The sequence below is a fragment of the Pezoporus wallicus genome, unplaced genomic scaffold, assembly GCF_028554395.1.
Source record: "Pezoporus wallicus isolate ANWC-B61680 ecotype Strahan unplaced genomic scaffold, APGP_CSIRO_Pwel_v1 contig_47, whole genome shotgun sequence".
Classification (NCBI taxonomy): Eukaryota; Metazoa; Chordata; class Aves; order Psittaciformes; family Psittacidae; genus Pezoporus; species Pezoporus wallicus.
In genome coordinates this window covers 193840-215286 of record NW_026640413.1, presented here as the reverse complement: position 1 = coordinate 215286, position 21447 = coordinate 193840, and the positions used below count along the sequence as shown (strand labels likewise).

The 21447-nt window shown below is 41.4% G+C and overlaps 1 protein-coding gene across 3 annotated transcripts in view; it reads right to left on the bottom strand.

Annotated features, from left to right (window-relative positions):
* Positions 1-20183, bottom strand: part of RAPGEF5 (Rap guanine nucleotide exchange factor 5) — a 134593-nt gene extending 114410 nt beyond the window's left edge. For all 3 annotated transcript variants that reach the window (XM_057418915.1, XM_057418913.1, XM_057418914.1), the window contains exons 1-4: positions 20100-20183; positions 17805-17926; positions 11215-11383; positions 5945-6011 (exon numbers count right to left, since the gene is read on the bottom strand). In XM_057418915.1, the coding sequence (XP_057274898.1) occupies positions 5945-6011; positions 11215-11383; positions 17805-17823 (255 nt within the window). In that variant the 5' untranslated portion in view covers positions 17824-17926; positions 20100-20183. The remainder of the gene's footprint in view (positions 1-5944; positions 6012-11214; positions 11384-17804; positions 17927-20099) is intronic.
* Between the last annotated feature and the right edge of the window lie 1264 nt (positions 20184-21447).

The following is a 21447-nucleotide window of genomic DNA, read 5'->3' as shown; positions in this document are numbered from 1 at the left end:
ACTTTACAGTGGAAGTTTTGCATTCAGTTTCTGAGAGCATGTGAAATTCAAAACATCATTCACAAGACGTGGTATGTTCACAATAAGGCACAAAGCCCATGGAGGATCCTCAAAGTAATAAAATTACTAACAACTGTCAACATCTCACTCTCATGACTCTGAAGAAAAGTTTGAAAATGTGAAAGAAGGATAGTTAAGATAATATTGGTCTCAGCTGAAAGACAGACAAAATCAGCCAGGTCATCTCACTACAGTGGTAACTCCAGCATTCACTGATCAACAGCCACACAGCAGTACACTCTACATGTAGCAGAAGGCAGTCATACCACAGGCCATACCCTTCCTCTGCTTACATCCTTCCTTCCCTTGTGGCAAAGGATGAAGGAGTTTTTTTTGCTGTCCTTGCAAGGTACAAGGATCTTTTCTACTCCTTGATGCTGCCCCACTGAGAGGGAGAGCTTTCTGCCACTCCAAGCAGGAAAATATGAACGCAGTGCCACAGTTTTCTTAAATGTTGCCCCATTTCCAGAACAATTGTGCAAGCTGGCAGTATTACCTTCCCTTCCTTCCTTCCTGTACACTCATTCCCATGTCTGGAGAACTGTTAATCATGGCTAATGTAAGCATAAACTACAAGTAAGATGGAAAAGAACAGTTCTGTGGAAAAATAACTTGCGTGCCGGATTGCTTGCAGCAATTAATGCACACTAGTAACAACATAGACAAGCAACCCAGAGTAAAAGCAGGATTTCCAATAAAAGCCCAAATTGTTTCTGAATGACTTTTCATGGCTAAATTGATCTGACCCTCTGTATTCATTAACCTCAGCAATGTCGATGCCCTGATCCTGGTCTATTCTCACAGGTTATGACAGTAAGAAACACTTACTGCACTAACGTCTCAAATTTTTCTTTTAGCATTTAATAAATACATTGTCTTCAAGATTATCCTGAAGAAACACTACAATCTGCAACAGTTGTAAACTATACCAATTAACCCAAACAACTGAAAAATGCAAATCTCCCAGTGACTGTAAAGAAAAGCCCATCTTCTCAGAAGAAAAAGCAGCATTGCGGCATCCTGTGGTTATATCTGCAGTATTACTTTTGCTTATTAGGTAGTACTTTCCAGGCAATAGAAAGAATGTTTTTCTGTATTTTGTCTACACCTAATTCTTTGCCATGTGCCAGAAATGCACCGGCATATTACTTAATCTGAGGAAAATCCTTCAATTAAAGCAAGAGAAAAGCATGCTCCTCTAGTTTTAAGCAGATGTTCTTTCATCCTAGGGTTTCATCGTGACGCTCTGAGCTCCCACTCATAGGACTCACTGAAATCACAATAAATTGGTACTGCTGCGCATCCTTTTGATCTTCCCAATGTCCCTAGATTTCATAATCTATATGCTTTTGTCTACTTTAGCGTAAATGCACTTGACATCTCAGCTGGACATGCAATTCCTATGCATCATTAAACCGTTGGAAATCCATGTACAACATTCATTCCTCACTGCACACATGCTACCCATTATCATACTTCTTCCTAATAGGATTTCAGCTACTGCCTGTTTAACAAAATCAATAGTTGCACATCACATTGAACATAATAATGTGGACTCAAAGTAAAATACAAATTCAAAGAGGAACTATGCCTACCACATTGAGATATTAAATACAAAAAATTGGTTTATACATATAGCTTGTCACTGCAAAGCTACATTATCTAAATAGTATCCCATTTTAAGTAGCATTGTAGATATCAAAACTTTAAAGGCCTGCTTACCACGTTATTTACAGAAATATTATGTGTCTTACAAGAGAATATTGTGAGTGTGTTGCTGGCACATTACCGCATCTTAATCAGTTTTATTTTTTCAGTATGAAAGAGCAAGAGTGTACATACAGACTGGTACCCACATATACTTCTGCTAGATTAAATACAAATGGCATATTTATAGAGTGAATTTTCTCATCTTCAAAGGACAGAGAAAGATTTTTCAAAAGTAAATGACAACTTCTTTCTTTTATCCATGAATCTGGTAATTTTATCATAGAAAGCATAGCTTTACATCTATTAGACAGTTCATATCACCTTTGCTTTTCTCCCCCTCTCTTTTTTCTGCTGATACTAGTCTTTTGTGAAACAGTATTCTAGAGACTATTCTAGATGCCAAATAGAACTTCAGATGTAGAGACAAAGTGGTAAGCCCTACAGAAGCTCAAAATTAAATCCCGCAACAGAAAGGTCTAAACAGCAGGGGTTTAAGAAAAGAAAGTCTAGTTCACATTTTTGCATGTCAAGTAATGATAGTTCGATGGACTCAAAAAAAACAAAAAAAAACAAAAGTGGTATTGGCTGACCTCTTAAAGTACCAGAAAACTGTATTTCCCAGATTCGCTGCATCCTGATATTTTCTTCTGTCCCATCTCAAGGTAAGTTAAGAGCTTTGCAGTGTAAACACTCATAGCCATCCCACTGTGCTCTGCTTTTAACAGACAAGACACTGAAGCTTCTCTTTGGGACATGACACTGGATGCATGACAGCTCTGAAATGCTTCTTTAAACACAGGAGTAATCACTACATTTTCTTAAAATTTCACGACCAAAAAGATTATCCAACGCAAACGTATTTCAAAAGGCACTTTGCACTGCCTGCATGTCAGCTACCTTTGCAATTTAAGTTTAATGGTGTTGTCAGTGCCTCATTGCAATGGAGCGTATGATATGAGCATATAATTCAATAGCCTCCATTCAGTTATCTTGGCTGACTCTGCTTCTTCCACTGTAGAATAAAACATAAAAGAAAAGCGAGACCCTCAACAAGCTACTTATCTTCTATATCTGATTCTGCTCTTAAAAGAGGTGCATTCCATACATTAGGCACAAGTTAAGATGATAAAGAAACCAGTAGTTTTTTCCCTGCTGTCCTTTTGACTTTGCATCATTCATGCAGCTATTGCTATTATCTTCTACAATCTCCATAACCTTTGTCTAAAACCAAGAGTGCATTTCCCTAACTAATCAGTTGTAGACTGGCCAAATCATAAAAAATAATAAAAATAATACAAAAATTATTAAAAAAAATAGTCACAAATTGTGCAGTGAATGTGAAAAGAACAAGGAAAACACCACCTTGTAACAAAAAGCAGTAGGAAATAAGTAATAAAAGAAAGGCCAATAACAAAAGCCAGGCTACAGTAAAGAAAAAAAGGTGGAGAGAGTAATTCACCAAACTTGTACAGATGCTTGTCTCTGCTAGTCATTCCATAACTCCTTCATAGCAAGCGCATACCTTACAAATGGAATTTAAAGTATAACTGCTTTTTCCCTAAAGTATACTTTCAAAATGAATTATATATTCAGCATCCTAAAAGGCCCTATTACTGTTCCCTGCCTGTAAGGAGTGCCTGGGAAACTAGTTCAGATGTATATGCTTGCCATATGGCTACTTACGTTTAGGTTAGTTCTACCCTTTACAACAGCAATAGATTTTATAGAGTTACAGAAATATATAATTAGACCGTACGTGCATGTCTGCTTACAGTTTTTCCCTGCACTTTCAAATACTAAAATGGTGATTTTTCTTTTAGGCACACAGATTCCTCCAGTGCTGCTTGGGCTGGACCTTCACAATCAGTTTAGGTTTGAAAATTTAGTTCCAAAAAAAGAAAAGCTGACACAGAAGAATCCTTCTAACCTGCCATGGAATGTTTTATTCAATTACAAGGAAAGCAACAAGAAAAGTAAAAGATACAGCGGTGTTACCAACACCAAAAGGATTTGAACATTCAAACCTAGAAAAACACAAAAAAGTCAATACTAATCCCTGACTGTTTTAGTGCTGGGCTGCAAATAAGGTTTGGGGTGGTTTTTTTTTCACTTCTGAAAAACTAGCCTGAATAGTATTGTGAACAGGACTCTGAATTTTGAATTCTTCAAGGAAGACTGGCTTGATTCTGTACAAAATACATGTGAGCCAAAAATCAAGACAGTGTGAACACGGCAGGCTAATACTTTCACTTTTGGTTTCCAGCCTTTGTTCACAGGACCCTTTTTTTCATACAAACTCTGAATCTGACAGGAAAAAATAAGAGTGAGAACCTGTATCCTGGTGAGTTCAGCCCTTTGCTGAGTGGTCCAAGCTGAATGGTCGAATTCCCTTACACATATAACACATAAAGCCTCTCCACAAACTCACAGTGAGTACTTTAGATTCCTGTCTACTATATGGAGGGAAAGCAATATTCGGGAGAGATAAGAGAGAGCACAAATTCTCCTTCCCTTCCATTTTTCAGCTATTTCAAGGTAATACTTATTTCACTTAAGATAGCTTTTATCCTCCCTCATGCCTTTTTCATGGCAGCATTACCCCACTTGGTTCAATTTCATCTCTGTACCTTCTCACACATCCAAGGCAGAACTTGTACTAATTCCATGTTTTGATGATAGCATGATTTAGGTATGATGTTTGCCAAACCATACAATCCCAGAACGGCTGAGGTAGGAAGGCATCTCTGGAAGTCACCTGATCCAAACCCCTGCTCAAAAGCAAGGTCAGCTAGAGAATGTTGCTCAGGACCATGTCCAGTTGAGTTCTGAATACCTCCAAGGAGGGAGACCACTACCTCTCTGGGTAACCTGTTGTACTGTTCAATCACTCTCCCAATAAATAAGGTTTTCCTCATGTTTAAGTAGAATTTCTTGAATTCCAGTTTGTGCCACTGTTTCTTGTCCTATCACAAGATGCCACCAACAAGAACCCGGCTTTGTCTTCTTTATTCCCTTCTATCCAGTATTTATACACACTGATGAGGTCCTCCAATAGCCTTCTGCTCTCCACATTTAGTTCCCAGCTCTCTCAGCCTCTCCTTGTAAGTCAGATACTCTACTCCCTTAACCATCTCCATGGTTACTCACATAGAACCCAGTACCTCCACATGTCTCTTGCACTGGGAGTTCAGAATTGGCCCCAACACTCCAGGTGTGTCACACCAATTCTGAGCAGGGGAGAATAATCACCTTCCCCAGCCAGAGGACAATGGCCTTACAGAAGGCAGTTGGTTTTCTTTGCCACAAGGGCACATTTCCGCCTCACATTCAACCTGGTGTCTACCAAGACCCCTAGGTCCTTTCCTGCAAAGCTGTTTTCAGATGGTCAGTCCCTAGCCTGTAGAGGAGCATGAGGTCATTTCTCCCAGATGCAGGGCATTGCATTGCCCTTAGTTGAAATTAATGAGATTCCTGCTGGCCCATCTCTCCAGCCTGTCAAGGACCCTCTGAATGGCAAATCTGGTATATCAACCATTCCTCCCAGTTCTGCATCACCTGGAAACTTGCTGAGGGTGCATTCTGTACCATCATGCAGATTACTTCAGATTGAATGAATCTAGCTTAACCTTCTGAAGTCATTTCTGTCTGCTTATTAGAACAAGGATCTTACAACAAGATAAACAAGATGCATCAAATTCTAGCACAGACAGGATAAGCTGTTGTTTATTATGAGGGAGTTCATTGAGGCTAAATATAGCTAAGAAGACAGATACCCAGCCTTCCTGGGTGGGTCTCCTCAGAATCTTATGATAATCTATGCCAGCACTGCTGAGGCCCCTTCTCTTCCTTTTGTCCCCATGCCATCATTGTCTTTACACTGATGTCGACCAAGAGAATCTGAGTGTAAGCTACCTATCTTCAAAAATGGTATCTCCTGGGCCATGAATAGCACAGTTTACAAGAGATCAGGCTGCAACAGACCTTGCTTGGACTGATTATAATAGCTTTAGAATTGTACGGTGAGAACTCAATAAAGCTTCCCCCTTTCAGATACAAAAAGGTAGTTTGCATTACAAACACCTGCTCACTAAGACCAAGTCTTTAATTTGAAAGGATCCAAAACATGACAATATTTCAAACATGAACAGTACAAACTTTGATGCAGTGACCTTACCGCAGAACTGAGATGAGCAAGAATCTCGGCATTGGTTTCTGCTGTATCGTCTATTCTGTGATCAGGCCTTAAAAAATAAAAATAAGATTTTATTATTTCTTTCATTCTGTTTCAACATCTTTTGATTCCTGAAAAGCAAGGAACTGTGTAGCCACAGGCACTAAGGTAAAAGGGCTTTTTGACATTCCACATCAAAATGCTGACTGCAACATGACAATAATTAATTGTCAGTAACGACAAGAGTATACCCTTTGTCCTCTGCTGTCAAGAACTCTTTTGACTGGACTAACATATAACAATTAGAGAATTCTTCAGCTATAAAAATGTGATGAATAACTGAAGATTGCAGGACACTCTTAGCTCAGAGTTGCTTATTTGAGTGCGCATTTTGCTCTGCTAAAAAACACTCCATTAACAGACCAAAGAGTTTTCCATCTGCCCCCCCACACACACACTTTAGTGTGGAGTAACACCTATGGAATGTAAGCTCACATAGATAAAAGCAGACAACATCAAAATCGTTATATGACACATGAAGTTTGATAGTAAATACATAAATAAATAAATAACAATGTGAACATGAGAACACATTGAGAAGCCATAAATTAGCAAATTAGAGCAATGGTTGAGAACACTATTAGGTTATCTTGACAGTTACTCACAAGACAGACTTCATGTGTCTTTGCAGAAGTGGGACAGTACAAGAAGAACCCTTCTGGAAACTGTCACAGAAGTCTGGCTATATGGAAAAAGCCACACAAAAGCTGCTGTGGACAGTGCATGGGATAGGACTGTGTTTCTGTGCTTTCTTTACCAGTTTAATTCCATCATTAAAACATCTATGAGCCTTTCAGAAGCCAATCATAAGAAAGATACCAATATGATGGGGTTATTACTATGAGAAGAAAAAGAAAATGCCCTTGAGATCTTTACTTTTCATGGTATTCAAGATGCATGGCATGCCAGCAAACCAAGCAGATACACAAAACTGCAGCTGCTGTAAATCTCAGGTATTAGCAGAAGCTTCTATCTTTGACTAAATTAAATAACTGCTCATATGCCTTGATGTGTTTAAGGGGAGAGTTGACAGTATGTCTGGAATATGCAGCTGGTATATTGTGGTTCTTACATCCCATGTCCAAAAATTTCTTTCCCTGATAAAAAAATAAAATCAGAAACACAGAACAACACATGCATTCATTCTGGGACAGGTATATTCAGACCAAAATGGTAAATCAGATTAGAAATTGATTATTTTCACAACTGCCTTTCGTATGCAAAGAAAAATGTGAGTTAACATTTTTAAGTGTTATAAACAACCCAAAAGAAATAAATGAATGCAGTTTCGTTTACAAATACTGATTTTCAGACTTTATAACTCAGAATGAGATTAAAATAACTGCCCTTTTTAGATGCTTATATTTCCCTGCACATCTGATCGCTTCCGATCTCTCAGAAGCAGGCTAGGACTTGGCTCTTCTAAACTGCAGACAGAAGATAGTAGACACAGCCACAGATGCAATCTGTAAACTCAAAACAGCATATAGCATAGCTATTTCCATCTTGGGCCTTTATCAATTCATCTTGTATTTAAAAATACTCCCAGCATTCATCTACATATGAAATTCAATACTTCTGAAACCATCAATATACTAAAAATTATAGTACATAATCAAAGAGGAAGAGTGTATTGTGATACCCAGGCTAATGGAAAAAAAGTAAGAACGAATGGATGCTGAGGAACGGAATCAGCTCAGATATCACCCTATTTTTTCAAAAGGGGACAGACCAAGAGCTAGTAAGGCTGGTACAAAGCTACAAAGCCCTGGCAAACAAGACTTAGGCTTGTACAGCTTCTAGAGGCAAGTCAGGCCCAGCACACTTTTTCTGGTACTGGCATAATTGTACTGGTGTACAGTAGTGCACCATGTGAAGGCAACTACAGTGCTTCCCAACCCACTGACAGAGGAAGCAACAGTGATACAGCGATGGTCCTGGTCTTGGACCTCAACTTTCCAATGCAGAGCCTCTGCATATGTCTCTATGCTGGCTTTACACTCCACCTACAGTGACAATAAAAGAGCCATGGATACCTGAGAGTTGTCTGCATTCAGCAAAAGCTTTCCAAAAACTCCATAAGGCAATAACTAAATGAATATCCCATTGTGGCTATATATCTTAAAACCAAATTACTTTTCCGAAATTAATAAAATGTAAATTATTGCAGGACAGAAGATACAGAATCTAGTGCAAAATATAAAGAAAAGAAAATAACAAAGAACATGAGATAAAGAAAAAAAATCCCGTTAATATCTCTTCAAATAATTAAAAAAAGTGTTATGGGATACATTTCAATAGTCTAGGGTACCCAATGCATTCTTGAAATGTTCATTGAGTCTACCAGTGGCTCTGGGAATTAGGTGTTGTTATAAACACCCGCATTTACAAAGGAGGATACATAAGCATACAAAGATTAGACACCTGATACAAAGCCATTACAGTCACTTGAAAACAATTCAGGAGGCACTGGATGAGAGCCTAAGTAATTGCTCAAGTTTGTAAGGAAGTCTGTGGCACAGCTTTCAATACAGATGTTTTGTTTCCAGGTTACTGCAGTATTCAATACTTTTCTGTGAATAACAGAATAACCCTGTGATTAACAAGCCCAAGAGGCCTTTGCATTAGTCCCATCTCATTTGGCATTTACAGCAGTTCAGTCCTGTGGAATACACATAACAACATCAGCCTTCAGTTTAGTGTGAGCAGCTTTAGTGTGTGGGGAATTTGCCAAAGTGAAAAGGCAACATTTATTCAGGAACTGCAAGCATGTCTCAGGATTCAGAAGACTATTTTCATTGTAGAACTTACTATATAGTAACACTGCTAATACTGACCAGAAGCAAATGCAAATACCTCACAGATCTGTACAGCAAGTTGAGACCAGGCCACATTTATTTAACAGGGTTTCCAGAAGAAATTCTGGAAGGAATTCTGAAGGAACTTCCCAGAGCTGCTACTGCCTACTCAGGCCTACAGACTCCTTCATGGAAAGCAGATCCATGGTACTCCACAGAGATCCACTGATGCAGCCAGCAGTCCAGGCAAGCATAAGGCTGCTGTGGAGGAGGCAGAGCTCATTTGGCTCCTGAGACCACCAGGAGATGTTCAGCATTGCCTTTTGGTGCACAAGCAGGCAGTCGCTTCTGACTTCATCAAAAGCGGGCAATCTAATTAACAAAGTAAGTATTTCTTCATCTCTATGTATACACAAAATTAATGCCTTCAATACAGACTATGAGAAAAACTAAGACAGAAAAATAAATACAAAAAAAAACACATAAGAAACACTATGATTCTACTGATATGAAAACCAGCTCATATACTTGAGAAAGGACAAACACTCACTGCAACAAGAGTTTTAGAATTGCCCTCTTTCTTCATACATATATATATAAAGAGTATATAGGTTTATTTATAACAGATAACTTCAACAAACACCTCATCACATCTATTCCCTTCCAGATTGTGCATTGTGTATTATTTGCATTGAGAATGGAGAATTTTGAATCCGAAAAGCCTCCTTTCCCTTTAATATTACTGTCCCTCAAGAGTATGCCATTATTTAAAATTCAGGTTTTGTATATGCATATTTTATATATGTATAATATAGATATGTATATATATTTATTTTATATATGTATTATATTTTTAAAAAAGCACCCTCACAATCTGACAGGTAAAACCTCCATAAAATAATTCTTCAGTGATAATGTTCCCAAAGGGATTACAACTTCTATGAAAATTTGAATAATGTGAGCAGAAGGAGCCGGAAATGTACATTAATGAGTAATTGTTTAATTCATGTGACAGGGATCATCCTCCAGTAGAAATGACAGTTGCACTGGAATGATAAAACTGCAAGGCAGACTGTAAACTCAGACCTAAAAAGTTTTCAATGCATTTTCCTATCCAGCATCTTTCACGTATCACATCAATATAACCTATCTGCTCTTTTTGATTCAAAGTCTTTGCACGAGAAGTCATAAACCATGAAAAGTGGACTGATTTGCAGTGATAAAGAGAAAAACTCAATTCCCTCGTATTTAAGGGACAAAATCACCTTCACATTTAAGGGACAGCCAGACTGCTTAGCACCAGCATAGGCTGGAAGACAAGAATTACAATTTGCAAAAAAAAATATTCAAAGTTCTTCTCTCATATGCATCATCTGCTTAGAAAAAATCAAGTTTCCACCCTGAGCCATGCAGAGAAATTACTGAGATTTTGTTCCACCAGCTCAAGATGTCTGAATTTAAGAAGCTGGGCTTGAGATAGCTTACAGGGACTTTGGTGCTCCTTTAAACCATTTCCATTGGACATTTATTTGAGAGAATGTGTTTTAAAAATCTAACCTGTAGAGAAGGAAAGTACTTATAGAGGAATGTTTTGTCTTGACAGACACTGCACTGGCAGAGTAATAGTTCTTCACAGTATAAGTACTGGGTTTGAGGATTCATTATGCTAGGGACAAAGACGGAATTTAACCCAACTTGCCTACCCAGGCCAGCTTCTACAGATTTCTTAATGCATGAGAGATCATGAGCCTCCAGACCTCTCACCAAGACCTTTTTCCTATATTTTGGCCTCTTACTGTGGCAGAGATAACTTTGATTTCATTCTAGCTGATCTAAATAGGTAACATTAGAGTGCATCTGTATCAGCACAGAAGGTATCCAACATCAGGCAGAAGAGGAGACATGTAGGAAGTGAAACTCTTAAAAGGTGGATTCTGAAAAAGAAATAATGATGTGAGATTACAGAGCTCTGGCAAACGTGCAGTAGCCAGCAAAAATCATCTATCACATTTCTACCTATTCCCTCTTTCCATCTGATGGCTGATCTTGACACAGCGCAAGGGAATCTGGTCTACCAGTCAGTCAGCTCCACAGCATGGCTGCTGCTTAATTCATGCCAAACTTCTGGATGTAAGAGGAGAGAAAAAAAAAAAAAATAAAGCCATTTGCTCAGGTAATCTAGTAAGCTAGAGTCAGCAAGCTAGTGCATAAGAACCACAATATGCCAAAAACCCCGAGTTGAGGGCCTTAGTTTATCTACCCACAATTACAGAGCCCATCTCTACAAAGCTTGCCAACCCTGAAAAGAAAGCTGTCTCATTTGCACAGTGGTTTGGAGGTAAACAATGTCATTATAAGACAGCGACTTACAAAACAGTCAGCAAAAGTTGCAAACAGCTGTACATGAACACTTACAGATTACACATGTCAATCCTGGCAGGAGATAACGGCAGTAGTTGAAGTAGGAGCTTTACTCCATTCTTCCATCCTTCCTCTTTCTCATAGTCACAGAATAGGTAGGTACATTCATCCACTGAGAACTGGTAGAAAGCGCGAGTGTCTTGAAAACAGAGTTGTCTGTCCACTGTTAGGGAAAAAAAGGTAACATTAGATAGCCTGTAAACCTTTACCATGTAAGGGTTCTGTGTCCTCACCTCATTCTGTATTGCTCTTGACCTTAATGCTGAGTTGCGCCACCATACAGGGCAAAGGGATTATAAACCTGGCACAGAAGCAATCTTGCCCTGAAGTATTACTTCAGTGCACCCAAACAGGAAAACCCCAAAAACTCAATTTGAAGAATTCCAGGCTCCTGAAATTCAAGCATTAAGACTGCTGAGTATTCAATCAATTTTGGAACAGTTCGGAATTAGAAGACAAAAACCTTCCATTCGTCAGATTTCTGAGCCTCAATTTCCATTAGTTCCTAGTCTGTCCTCATTAATGGTCAGGCACTAATAAACAAAGTTCAATAATGGAGATGCAGCCACTAATTATCCCAGCTTCTCCTCAAATTCAGGGCTGCTGGATTTGTGAACTAGACCTAGGTAAGATGATGTGCTGTTACAACAGCATCTTCCCCGGCAAAATCAGGATTGAGCTGGGACCTAAGAATGAGGTCCAAAGCCAAGAGCACAACCTCCTGCTGGGAGAGTCATTCAGCCCTTGCTGAGGCTGCATGATCACCATACCATCAGCATATGGCAGAAAAGGTTAAAGTGAACGTAAGAGGAAATATTCCATAACATCTCACCTTTCACAAGGAGAAAGGTTAAGTGCCTAGCACAGATCCCAGGGTGGGGTATGCTCTGAGCTGAGCTACCGCAGTAGCTATAGCGACAAAACTACAAAGTCAATTCCATGAGATTTCCAGAGATTGGTTACTGGTGCAATTAATGCCAACCACATTAGCTGCACCAAACCCATAAATTTGGTTGGGAAGGTGGGAGCATACAGGTAGAACCTGGCATCACCACCGTCTCAAGGAGCTGAGTCCCCTCTCAATCCATTGCAATCTAAAACTATGAAAAACAAGGAGATGCAGGGTGTGTCACTGATAATAGATAATGGTCCGTGGTGAAACACAAAAATAGAAAAGTATTGTTTGGCACAGGTTGTGGGAACATAACCTTGGAAATAAGGGAGTTAACACCGCTGTTAGCAAAAGGGAGTCTTATACCAGTAAACCTCTGTTCACATGCTGGCCACATATGGGCTGATGTTGCAACTGGTAATTTTCCACTCCAGCCCAAGGGGGGATATAAGGACCTGTGCAGAGACAGACAGGTGAGAAAGCCAGATGCACATCTTGATTCGGGGGACACCCTGACAATGCACTGCCTACCACCCCTCTGACCAGGCAACACGTTCCATCTTCTTCTTCTCCTCGGTGGTACCCCATGCAACCAGGGGTTGGAATGTATGTAACCTGTTTTGCATTAATATATGTACTTGCTTTGCACTAGTAACTCAATAAATAGACTGTGGAGACAGTGTTCTCACAGGAGAATGCATAATTGGTACATAAACTCTGAATAATCCTGAAAGATACAGCAAGGCCATGAGAGGCCCGAGGAAGCTTAAGCAAGCAAGATAAGAAGAAGCTGGAATTCACTGAGTTAATGAGAACTGTGGACTGCTGGCAAGCTTTCGAGGTCAAGCTCTCACACCTGTGCTTAACCAATTATATGTTAGTCACTAAGGGTCTTCAAGACATGTATCCAATCATAATATGCCAAATCACTGTAAGTGCATGTAAGAAATAGTATATAAGGAGTTAAGGCTTTGTAATAAATTTGGCAATCGCTTGATCACATTGATCGTCTCTGCGTTGTCCGTGACTCCCGTGTCAACAATAGCCCAAACAGGGACCCTCCGATCGGTAACTCGACAAAGACGAGTTTGAAGGTCCGATGAAAAGGAGGGGGCGGAGAGCCGGCCAAAATTCAGCGCTGCCCCAGCGCTGGGAAGTCAGACGTCTGCAAAACTTCAGGAATCTCGCCCTGATCAGGTGAGCGGCCAGGGAGGAGATGGGGCACTTGTTATCCAAAGAGGAACAGGCGGTGGTGAAGCTCCTCCAACACATTCTCTCTAAGAGAGGACTGCAATATGATAGTGCCACCTTACAGAGGCTGTTAAAGTGGTCCCATGATCGCGAGGTTAGTAAAGGCACCAAAGATGCACAGAAACACTCTACACTTTGGAGACTGGTGTTTGAGACTTTGAAAGAGATGAAATTGGAAAGGGCTGAGGTAGCTTCTGTATTTGCTGCCACAGCTCCAGAAGGGACTGTCTCCCCTAACCCCCTTCATAGTGCTGCAGCTATGACTTTTGCACCTCCTGTGGTACCTGGAACGGCGCCGAAAAAATCAACGCCCCGAGCTGATGAAAGCAAGAGCCAGGTCCGCAGATGGCCACATACCGAACGAGAGACACCTGACAAGAAAGACATAGCTGCGAACAATGGAGACCCTGAGTTCGACCCAGTATCAGACTCCGAGTCCCCTGAATCTGAGCCACATTTATATCCTCTGCTTCCAGACTCTGACTCTTCGTCTCCCGGGTCAGTCTGCTCAGCTCATCAGCAACTACTCACTGGCCTTGGAGACGCTCAGCTGCAATAATTGATGAAAAAGCTTGAAGCCCTTGAGACTGGGATTGAGACATCTCCATCAGTGCCTCCACCTTATCCTCCGCAAAACCCCTTCCTTAAAGAAGGCAAACAGGGGGAGGGGGTGAGAGAGGTATCAGGGGGCACAAATCCTGCGCACTGTTGGCACAGGTTAATCAAAGATGCAATTATTACTGGTGAATTTTCTGCAATGGGCCTCTCTGCATATCCTGTGTTTACTACACAGCAGGGGGTTAAAGAGTGGGAAGCTTTTGATCTCAAAATAGTTAAGGAGGCCTGACAATCAGTGACCACATATGGGTTAAAATCCTCTTATACTCAAGCTGTATATGTTATGATTTTTTTTGCAATTGACAGGAGACTTTAATGACTCCCCTGCTATAATACACGGTCAGGCATTAGGTTCAGGTTGTACGACTAAAACTCCGGGTATTCTTGTCCAGTACAAGGATTTGGAAACCGGCATTTGGAAAGGTCCTGTGGAAGTAAAACTAACAGGTTGAGGTTATATGTGTGTAAATTACAGATTCCGGTTTGCGGTGGGTGCCAGCTCGATGGGTGAAACCCTGGAAAGAGTCAGCATCACCCCAGGACACCCCCTTTGTCAGTGATTGAATGAATTGAAATTTGAGCTCAGGACATCCGTTTTATGGATGTTTTCAGCCTTTCTTAAAGTGAAGCGAGCAACCCTTTTTTACATTAAAGTAAAAAAAAAAAACAAAAACAAAACACAACAGAAAAAAACAACCCCCACCCCCACCCACCACCTCCCCCGAACCTCCAGGGAAGCGAGACCAGCTTGGGATACAGATGTATTGTGTGATTTTCTGGTGGTGGGAAGGTCTCTCTTATGCTCTTATCAGGGGTATTGGGCATACTGTGACGGACCATGGACTTGGGAGCCCATATACAACTCATTTAATACAGTTTCTCTGTGATACTCATGTACTAGAAGTTGGTAAATATAAGTATGTCCAGGTTTCTATCGACCTTTGGAGACCTTTAAAGATATTGCTGGCCACTTCTTCCATAGGCTGGCCACTTGTGTCGGAATGAGTGTGCATTTTGGTCAGTATAAAAGCCCAAGCTTCATACAATGTGGGGGAGGCAGAGCCTCTGTGGGGACAGCCGCTAAGGATGAGCCTGCCACCTCGCACGGCAATGATGCTTCTCGGAGCTGGTTTCCTGTTAGTCTCCACAGGGTCCTTGTGCCACGTTCTGTACATGGGACTGTAGTGGGAGTAATAATTGTCTTTTTGTGTTTCAAATATTGTAGTTGTGTGGAGCGTGCTTGTGGGATCCCATAAGTGTGTGTGCATGTGTGTGTGTTGAGGGCAGACGTTGTTCTGCGTATTTTTTGTTGTTGGGTTCATGTAAAAGTTTTTAACAGGTAATAGTTTAACATTTCGGGCAAGAAAGGGTTAATGCAAAAGTGCAGTTGCCAGCAGGTATTTATGGTTGCTGCTGAAGCAGGCAGGCAGCTGTAGCTGCTGCCCAGCAGGCAGGCTTTTATAGCTGCTGTCGAGCAGGCCGGCATTTGTAGCTGTGCAAAGCAGGGTGAGCGACTTCTGGGAAAAAAAAAAAAAGAAAAAAAGCTGACCTCCGATTCAGCTCCCGGTGCTCCACTGGCGGAACGGCCAGGATGGACGCCAGAGCCAAGGAGTGAAGGGAAAAAAAAACAACCAAACAAACAAAAAACAATCAAACAAACAAACAAAAAAAAAAAAAAACAAAACCCCACCTCTCAATCTACTGAGGTATTGAGGCAGTTTGTAGAGACACCACAGACAAAGCCTAAAGAGCACCTGCAACACAGTGGGTGCATGGTAGGAGCCTTGTTTAGTATGCTTAAGGTAACCTGGGGGTGAATCCAAGACTTGGAGGAATAGATAGATCGGTTGAAATAAGAACTGCTAACTAAAAAAGCAAGAGGGGTAGTACAACCACAAGCTTTATGAGCCGCCACATAAGCAGCATCAGGGTGGCAGAAAAAAAAAAAAAGAGGCAATGATGCAGCAAACTCTTCGACTGTTAACAATGTGCAGTTTAACCTGTCTGCTTCTCAAGAACTGATAACCTGGAGGAGGGGCTATATTTGTGTCCTTCTGCCTACAGGTCCATGGCGACTGCCTGCAAAGTTTGTCAAGCCTTGCCATGAGCTGGACAGACGAATGGAAAAACCTGGTGCCTCAGCTACAGGAGCTGACCGTGAATACCCCAAGCAGAATGAGATAGAGGAAGAGAAAAACGAATGATTGCAAAACATCACTTGGGGGCACTGAAAAGTAACAGCTTGAATATATGTGTGCTTGTAAAGTAGCTATTATTAGAGGCTGTGATTTTGTGTATAAAACCACCTGTATTTACTAGCCAGTTGCTAATGAGGAACTACACCTTGTATAGATTTGTCACTTGTAAAAGAGATGTTAGAGTATGGAAATTTGCAGTAGCTGCTAGAAAATGCTAAGGCAAAAGCTGGAAAGATTCTAATACAATGGTAGTGTTATAAAGCAGGTGATGGAACAAATTAGGAGGGTGGGAGAATTCCACTGGTAAGAAATTTCTTTGGCTAGTCCCTCGCTGCCATCAGCATCTTCAACATGCTGCTGCACCATGTAATAGTTACTCTGCTAATGTAAATTTGTGTGTGCCTTGCTGTAGTAGCGACTTGTCACTGGATGAAGCAGGTGAAACTCTGCATTGACAACAAGGTTCAAGGACTGAGGCTGACAAAATGCCTGCTACCACAGTCAAGGGCAAGACTGGATTGGCCTCTGTGTTTGCCACCAAGAAGAACCTTTAGCTCCGCTGTTGGCTGCAACCCAGCAGGCGTGGAGCGGTGGGGACACATGCCATGCCAGACCTTGATGTGAAGGATGGCCACCCCTGTTATCAGAGAGCTATACAGCAGAAAAAAGGGGCAGGCCCAGCAGCCTGTAGTTGGCATATGTTGGAGATATGATCTAGCCCAAATCCCCTGCTCAAGTAGGGTCACCCAAAACATATCTAAAACAAAAAGGGGGAGATTTGGAGACAGTGTTCTCACAGGAGAATGCATAATTGGTACATAAACTCTGAATAATCCTGAAAGATACAGCAAGGCCATGAGAGGCCCGAGGAAGCTTAAGCAAGCAAGATAAGAAGAAGCTGGAATTCACTGAGTTAACGAGAACTGTGGACTGTTGGCAAGCTTTTGAGGTCAAGCTCTCACATCTGTGCTTAACCAATTATATGTTAGTCACTAAGGGTCTTCAAGACATGTATCCAATCATAATATGCCAAATCACTGTAACTGCATGTAAGAAATAGTATATAAGGAATTAAAGCTTTGTAATAAATTTGGCAATCGCTTGATCACATTGATCGTCTCTGCGTTGTCTGTGACTCCCGCATCAACAACAGACTAGAGCATTTGATGGTTTGTATCATGTTTGGTGTCGAGTATTTGTACATGGGAACCCTAAGAACCTGGAACAAAGGGAAAATCACTAATAGCTAGGGAAGTCATCCAGTGAAGCCATGATCTGCAGCAACTGAACAGCTTTTGTCTTGTGAAAACCCCAAAAGAGCTTGCAGAGAAAAAAAAATAGGCTGGAAAAGACACACATGGTTAGTAATAAGCAATTACATTTGCAAAAGAAAAAGGAAGGAAATTAGCTAAAAGAGATTCATCTTTGGTATTTATGAAATGAAAGACCACAGAGGTGAACCTACCTAAGAGATAGTAAAATAAAAAACTGTCAAGAAAATTGGATCTATCTGCATTTTTTTTTAGTTTCCCTCCTTTCTCTTCCATCAAAAACATGAGTCTTATTTACCCTATAGAGGAGAAATTCTTAGCTTTCATCATGCTAGAAGTACTACCAAAACTGACCTGATAATATAATGCCCATATCCAGGAGGAGCTGCCACACTCCAGCTGCTGTAGATCTGCACTTAACAAATGGGCACTGCTCCAAAAGCCAGTCTACCAGTTCTGATCCAACACAGCTTCTCCTGAAAATAAGCAAAACATCACTTCTTATACTACAGTAATGTTAAACTGCTCTTTTATAATAAAGAGCTCTTTTTTAAAGCTATTAAAAGTGAATAATTTTGTTCGGCAGGGAAAAACCCTTTATCTCAATTACTAATTTCTATAATCCTATTCATTTCAAGGCAAGAAATTAATTTGGCAAGCCTCAGGGGATGCTCCAAGTTACGAGGGAACTAGTGTCAGATAAGCAAGTTCCCTCACATATCTAATTCATGCAGCACACTTAACAATATGTAATATTTTTATCAATTTGTGCTGCTTACAGACAGTCATGCAAAAATGGAAAAAAGCTAAATAAAATATAGCTTTTAACCTTGGGACTTTATTTCCTTTCCAAGCACAGGCATAAGCAATACAGCTACAAAATCTATGTGTAAGACCTTGAGTGTTGCTTTAGAATGTACGTCATCTTACATATTATTGGTAAACTTATATTTTTAAAAACAAAGCTATGGCTTTTTCTTAAATATGGATATGAATGAACAGTGCTATAACAGAGACCTACACATTTTGGCAGAATTGAAAACAGAAATAAGCATTTATATTGGCAGAGCGGTGGATGTGGTCTACCTTGACTTCAGCAAAGCATTTGACACAGTCTCCCACAGCATCCTCACAGCTAAATTGAGGAAGTGTGGTTTGGATGATCAGGTAGTGAGGTGGACTGTGAACTGGCTGAAGGAGAGAAGCCAGAGAGTTGTAGTCTATGGGGCTGAGTCTAGTTGGAGGCCTGTAACTAGTGGAGTGCCTCAGGGGTCAGTACTGGGACCAGTATTATTTAATATATTCATCAATGATTTAGATGAGGGAATTGAGTGTACTATCAGCAAGTTTGCTGATGACACTAAGCTGGGAGGAGTGGCTGACACGCCAGAAGGCTGTGCTGCCATCCAGCGAGACCTGGACAGGCTGGAGAGTTGGGCAGGGAATAACTTGATGAAATATAACAAGGGAAGGTGTAGAGTCCTGCATCTTGGCAGGAACAACCCCAGGTTCCAGTATAGGTTGGGGAACGACCTGTTAGAGAGCAGTGTAGGGGAGAGGGACCTGGGGGTCCTAGTGGACGACAGGATGACCATGAGCCAACACTGTGCCCTTGTGGCCAAGAAGGCCAATGGCATTCTGGGGTGTATTAGAAGGGCGGTGGTTAGTAGGTCGAGAGAGGTCCTCCTTCCCCTCTACTCTGCCCTGGTGAGACCGCATCTGGAATATTGTGTCCAGTTCTGGGCCCCTCAGTTCAAGAAGGACAGGGACCTGCTGGAGAGAGTCCAGTGCAGGGCAACAAAGATGATTAAGGGAGTGGAGCATCTTCCTTATGAGGAAAGACTGAGGGAGCTGGGTCTCTATAGTTTAGAGGAGACTGAGGGGTGACCTTATTAGTGTCTATAAATATATAAAGGGGGAATGTCACGAGGATGGAGCCAGGCTCTACTCAGTGGCAAACAATTATAAGACAAGGGGTAATGGGTACAAACTGGAACACAAGAGGTTCCACTTAAACTTGAGAAGAAACTTCTTCTCAGTGAGGGTGACAGAACACTGGAACAGGCTGCCCAGGGAGGTTGTGGAGTCTCCGTCCCTGGAGACATTCAAAACCCGCCTGGACACATTCCTGTGTAACACTATCTAGGTGTTCCTGCTCCGGCAGGGGGATTGGACTAGATGATCTTTTGAGGTCCCTTCCAATCTCTAGCATACTGTGATACTGTGATATTGTAATGCAACATAAATGGCAAATCACTTCATTACAGAAATATTCCATGAATTACATGCAAAAATCACTATGTAATTAAATCTTAGAAGTCCAATTAATCTCTTTTATAACTCCCAGATAGGGCTGAATTTAATACTCTCTCTTTTCAGCAAAATAACAGACACAATTTTATATGAAACGATAAGCAATTAAATTAATGGACATACAATTGGGCCACTGCTGCTTTCTGACAACTGACGAAGTAACATAAGAAAAGGCATGAAAACACATGAGCTTCTAAAGAATTTTTTAGAAAATAGTTTCAATTCTTAGTAACACACAAAATCTCGCTCTTAGAATTTACTCTCTTGTCAAATCGATGCATAGACAAATGCAATTAAAACCCATTCAGTTGATTAGAATGAATGATCTCAGGTTACCTGCAAATGCCAGTAAGGTACACCCTGTCTTTAATCAGGTCAGACGCTTGTAGAATAAAAATATTCCTGAGAGTTCTTCCAGCACAGGAAATCTGAATGAAAAGAGAAATTGAAAACTGTGACAAATAGAGATTTACTCCTTCTGTAGTAAATTGCCTTGCCACTGTCCAATCCCTCTCTCTGAGCAATGCCTTCTCCCCAGCTAAATAATAAGCAAGCAGTCAAAAGTAGATTTAGATTACATATTAGGAAGAAACTCTTCTCTGTGAGGGTGGTGAAACACTGGCAAAGGTTGCCCAGAGAAGTTGTGGCTGCCCCATCCCTGGCAGTGTTCAAGGCCAAGTTGGACAGGGCTTGGAGCAACCTGGTTTGGTGGAAGGTATTCCTGCCCATGGCATCATTTAGTTGGATCATTAGTTGGAATAGAATCATAGAATCGTTAGGGTTGGAAAGGACCTTAAGATCATCTAGTTCCAATGCCCCCTGCCGTGGGCAGGGACACCTTATGCTAAATCATATCACCCAAGGCCTCGTCCAACCTGGCCTTGAACACTGCCAGGGATGGAGCATTCACAACCTCCCTGGGCAACCCATTCCAGTGCCTCACCACCCTAACAGGAAAGAATTTTCTTCTTATATCCAATATAAACTTCCCCTGTTTAAGTTTTAACCCGTTACCCCTTGTCCTGTCACTACAGTCTCTATAAGAGTCCCTCTCCAGCATCCCTATAGGCCCCCTTCAGATACTGGAAGGATGCTATGAGGTCTCCACTCAGCCTTCTCTTCTCCAGGCTGAACAACCCCAACTTCTTCAGCCTGTCTTCATATGGGAGGTGCTCCAGTCCCCTGATCATCTTTATGGCCCTTCTCCGGACTTGTTCCAACAGTTCTATGTCCTTTTTATGTTGAGGACACCAGAACTGCACATAATACTCCAGCTGAGGTCTCACGAGAGCAGAGTAGAGGGGCAGGATCACCTCCTTCGACCTGCTGGTCACGCTCCTTTTGATGCAGCCCAGGATACGGCTGGCTTTCTGGGCTGCGAGCGCACACTGCCAGCTCATGTTCATTTTCTCATCAACCAACACCCCCAAGTCCTTCTCCGCAGGGCTGCTCTGAATCTCTTCTTTGCCCAACCTGTAGCTGTGCCTGGGATTGCTCCGACCCAGGTGTAGGACCTTGCGCTTGGCATGGTTAAACTTCATGAGGTTGGCATCAGCCCACCTCACAAGTGTGTCAAGGTCCCTCTGGATGGCATTCCTTCCCTCCAGCGTATCAACCAAACCACACAGCTTGGTGTCATTGGCAAATTAAACTAAATGACCTTTCAGTTCCCTTCCAACACAAA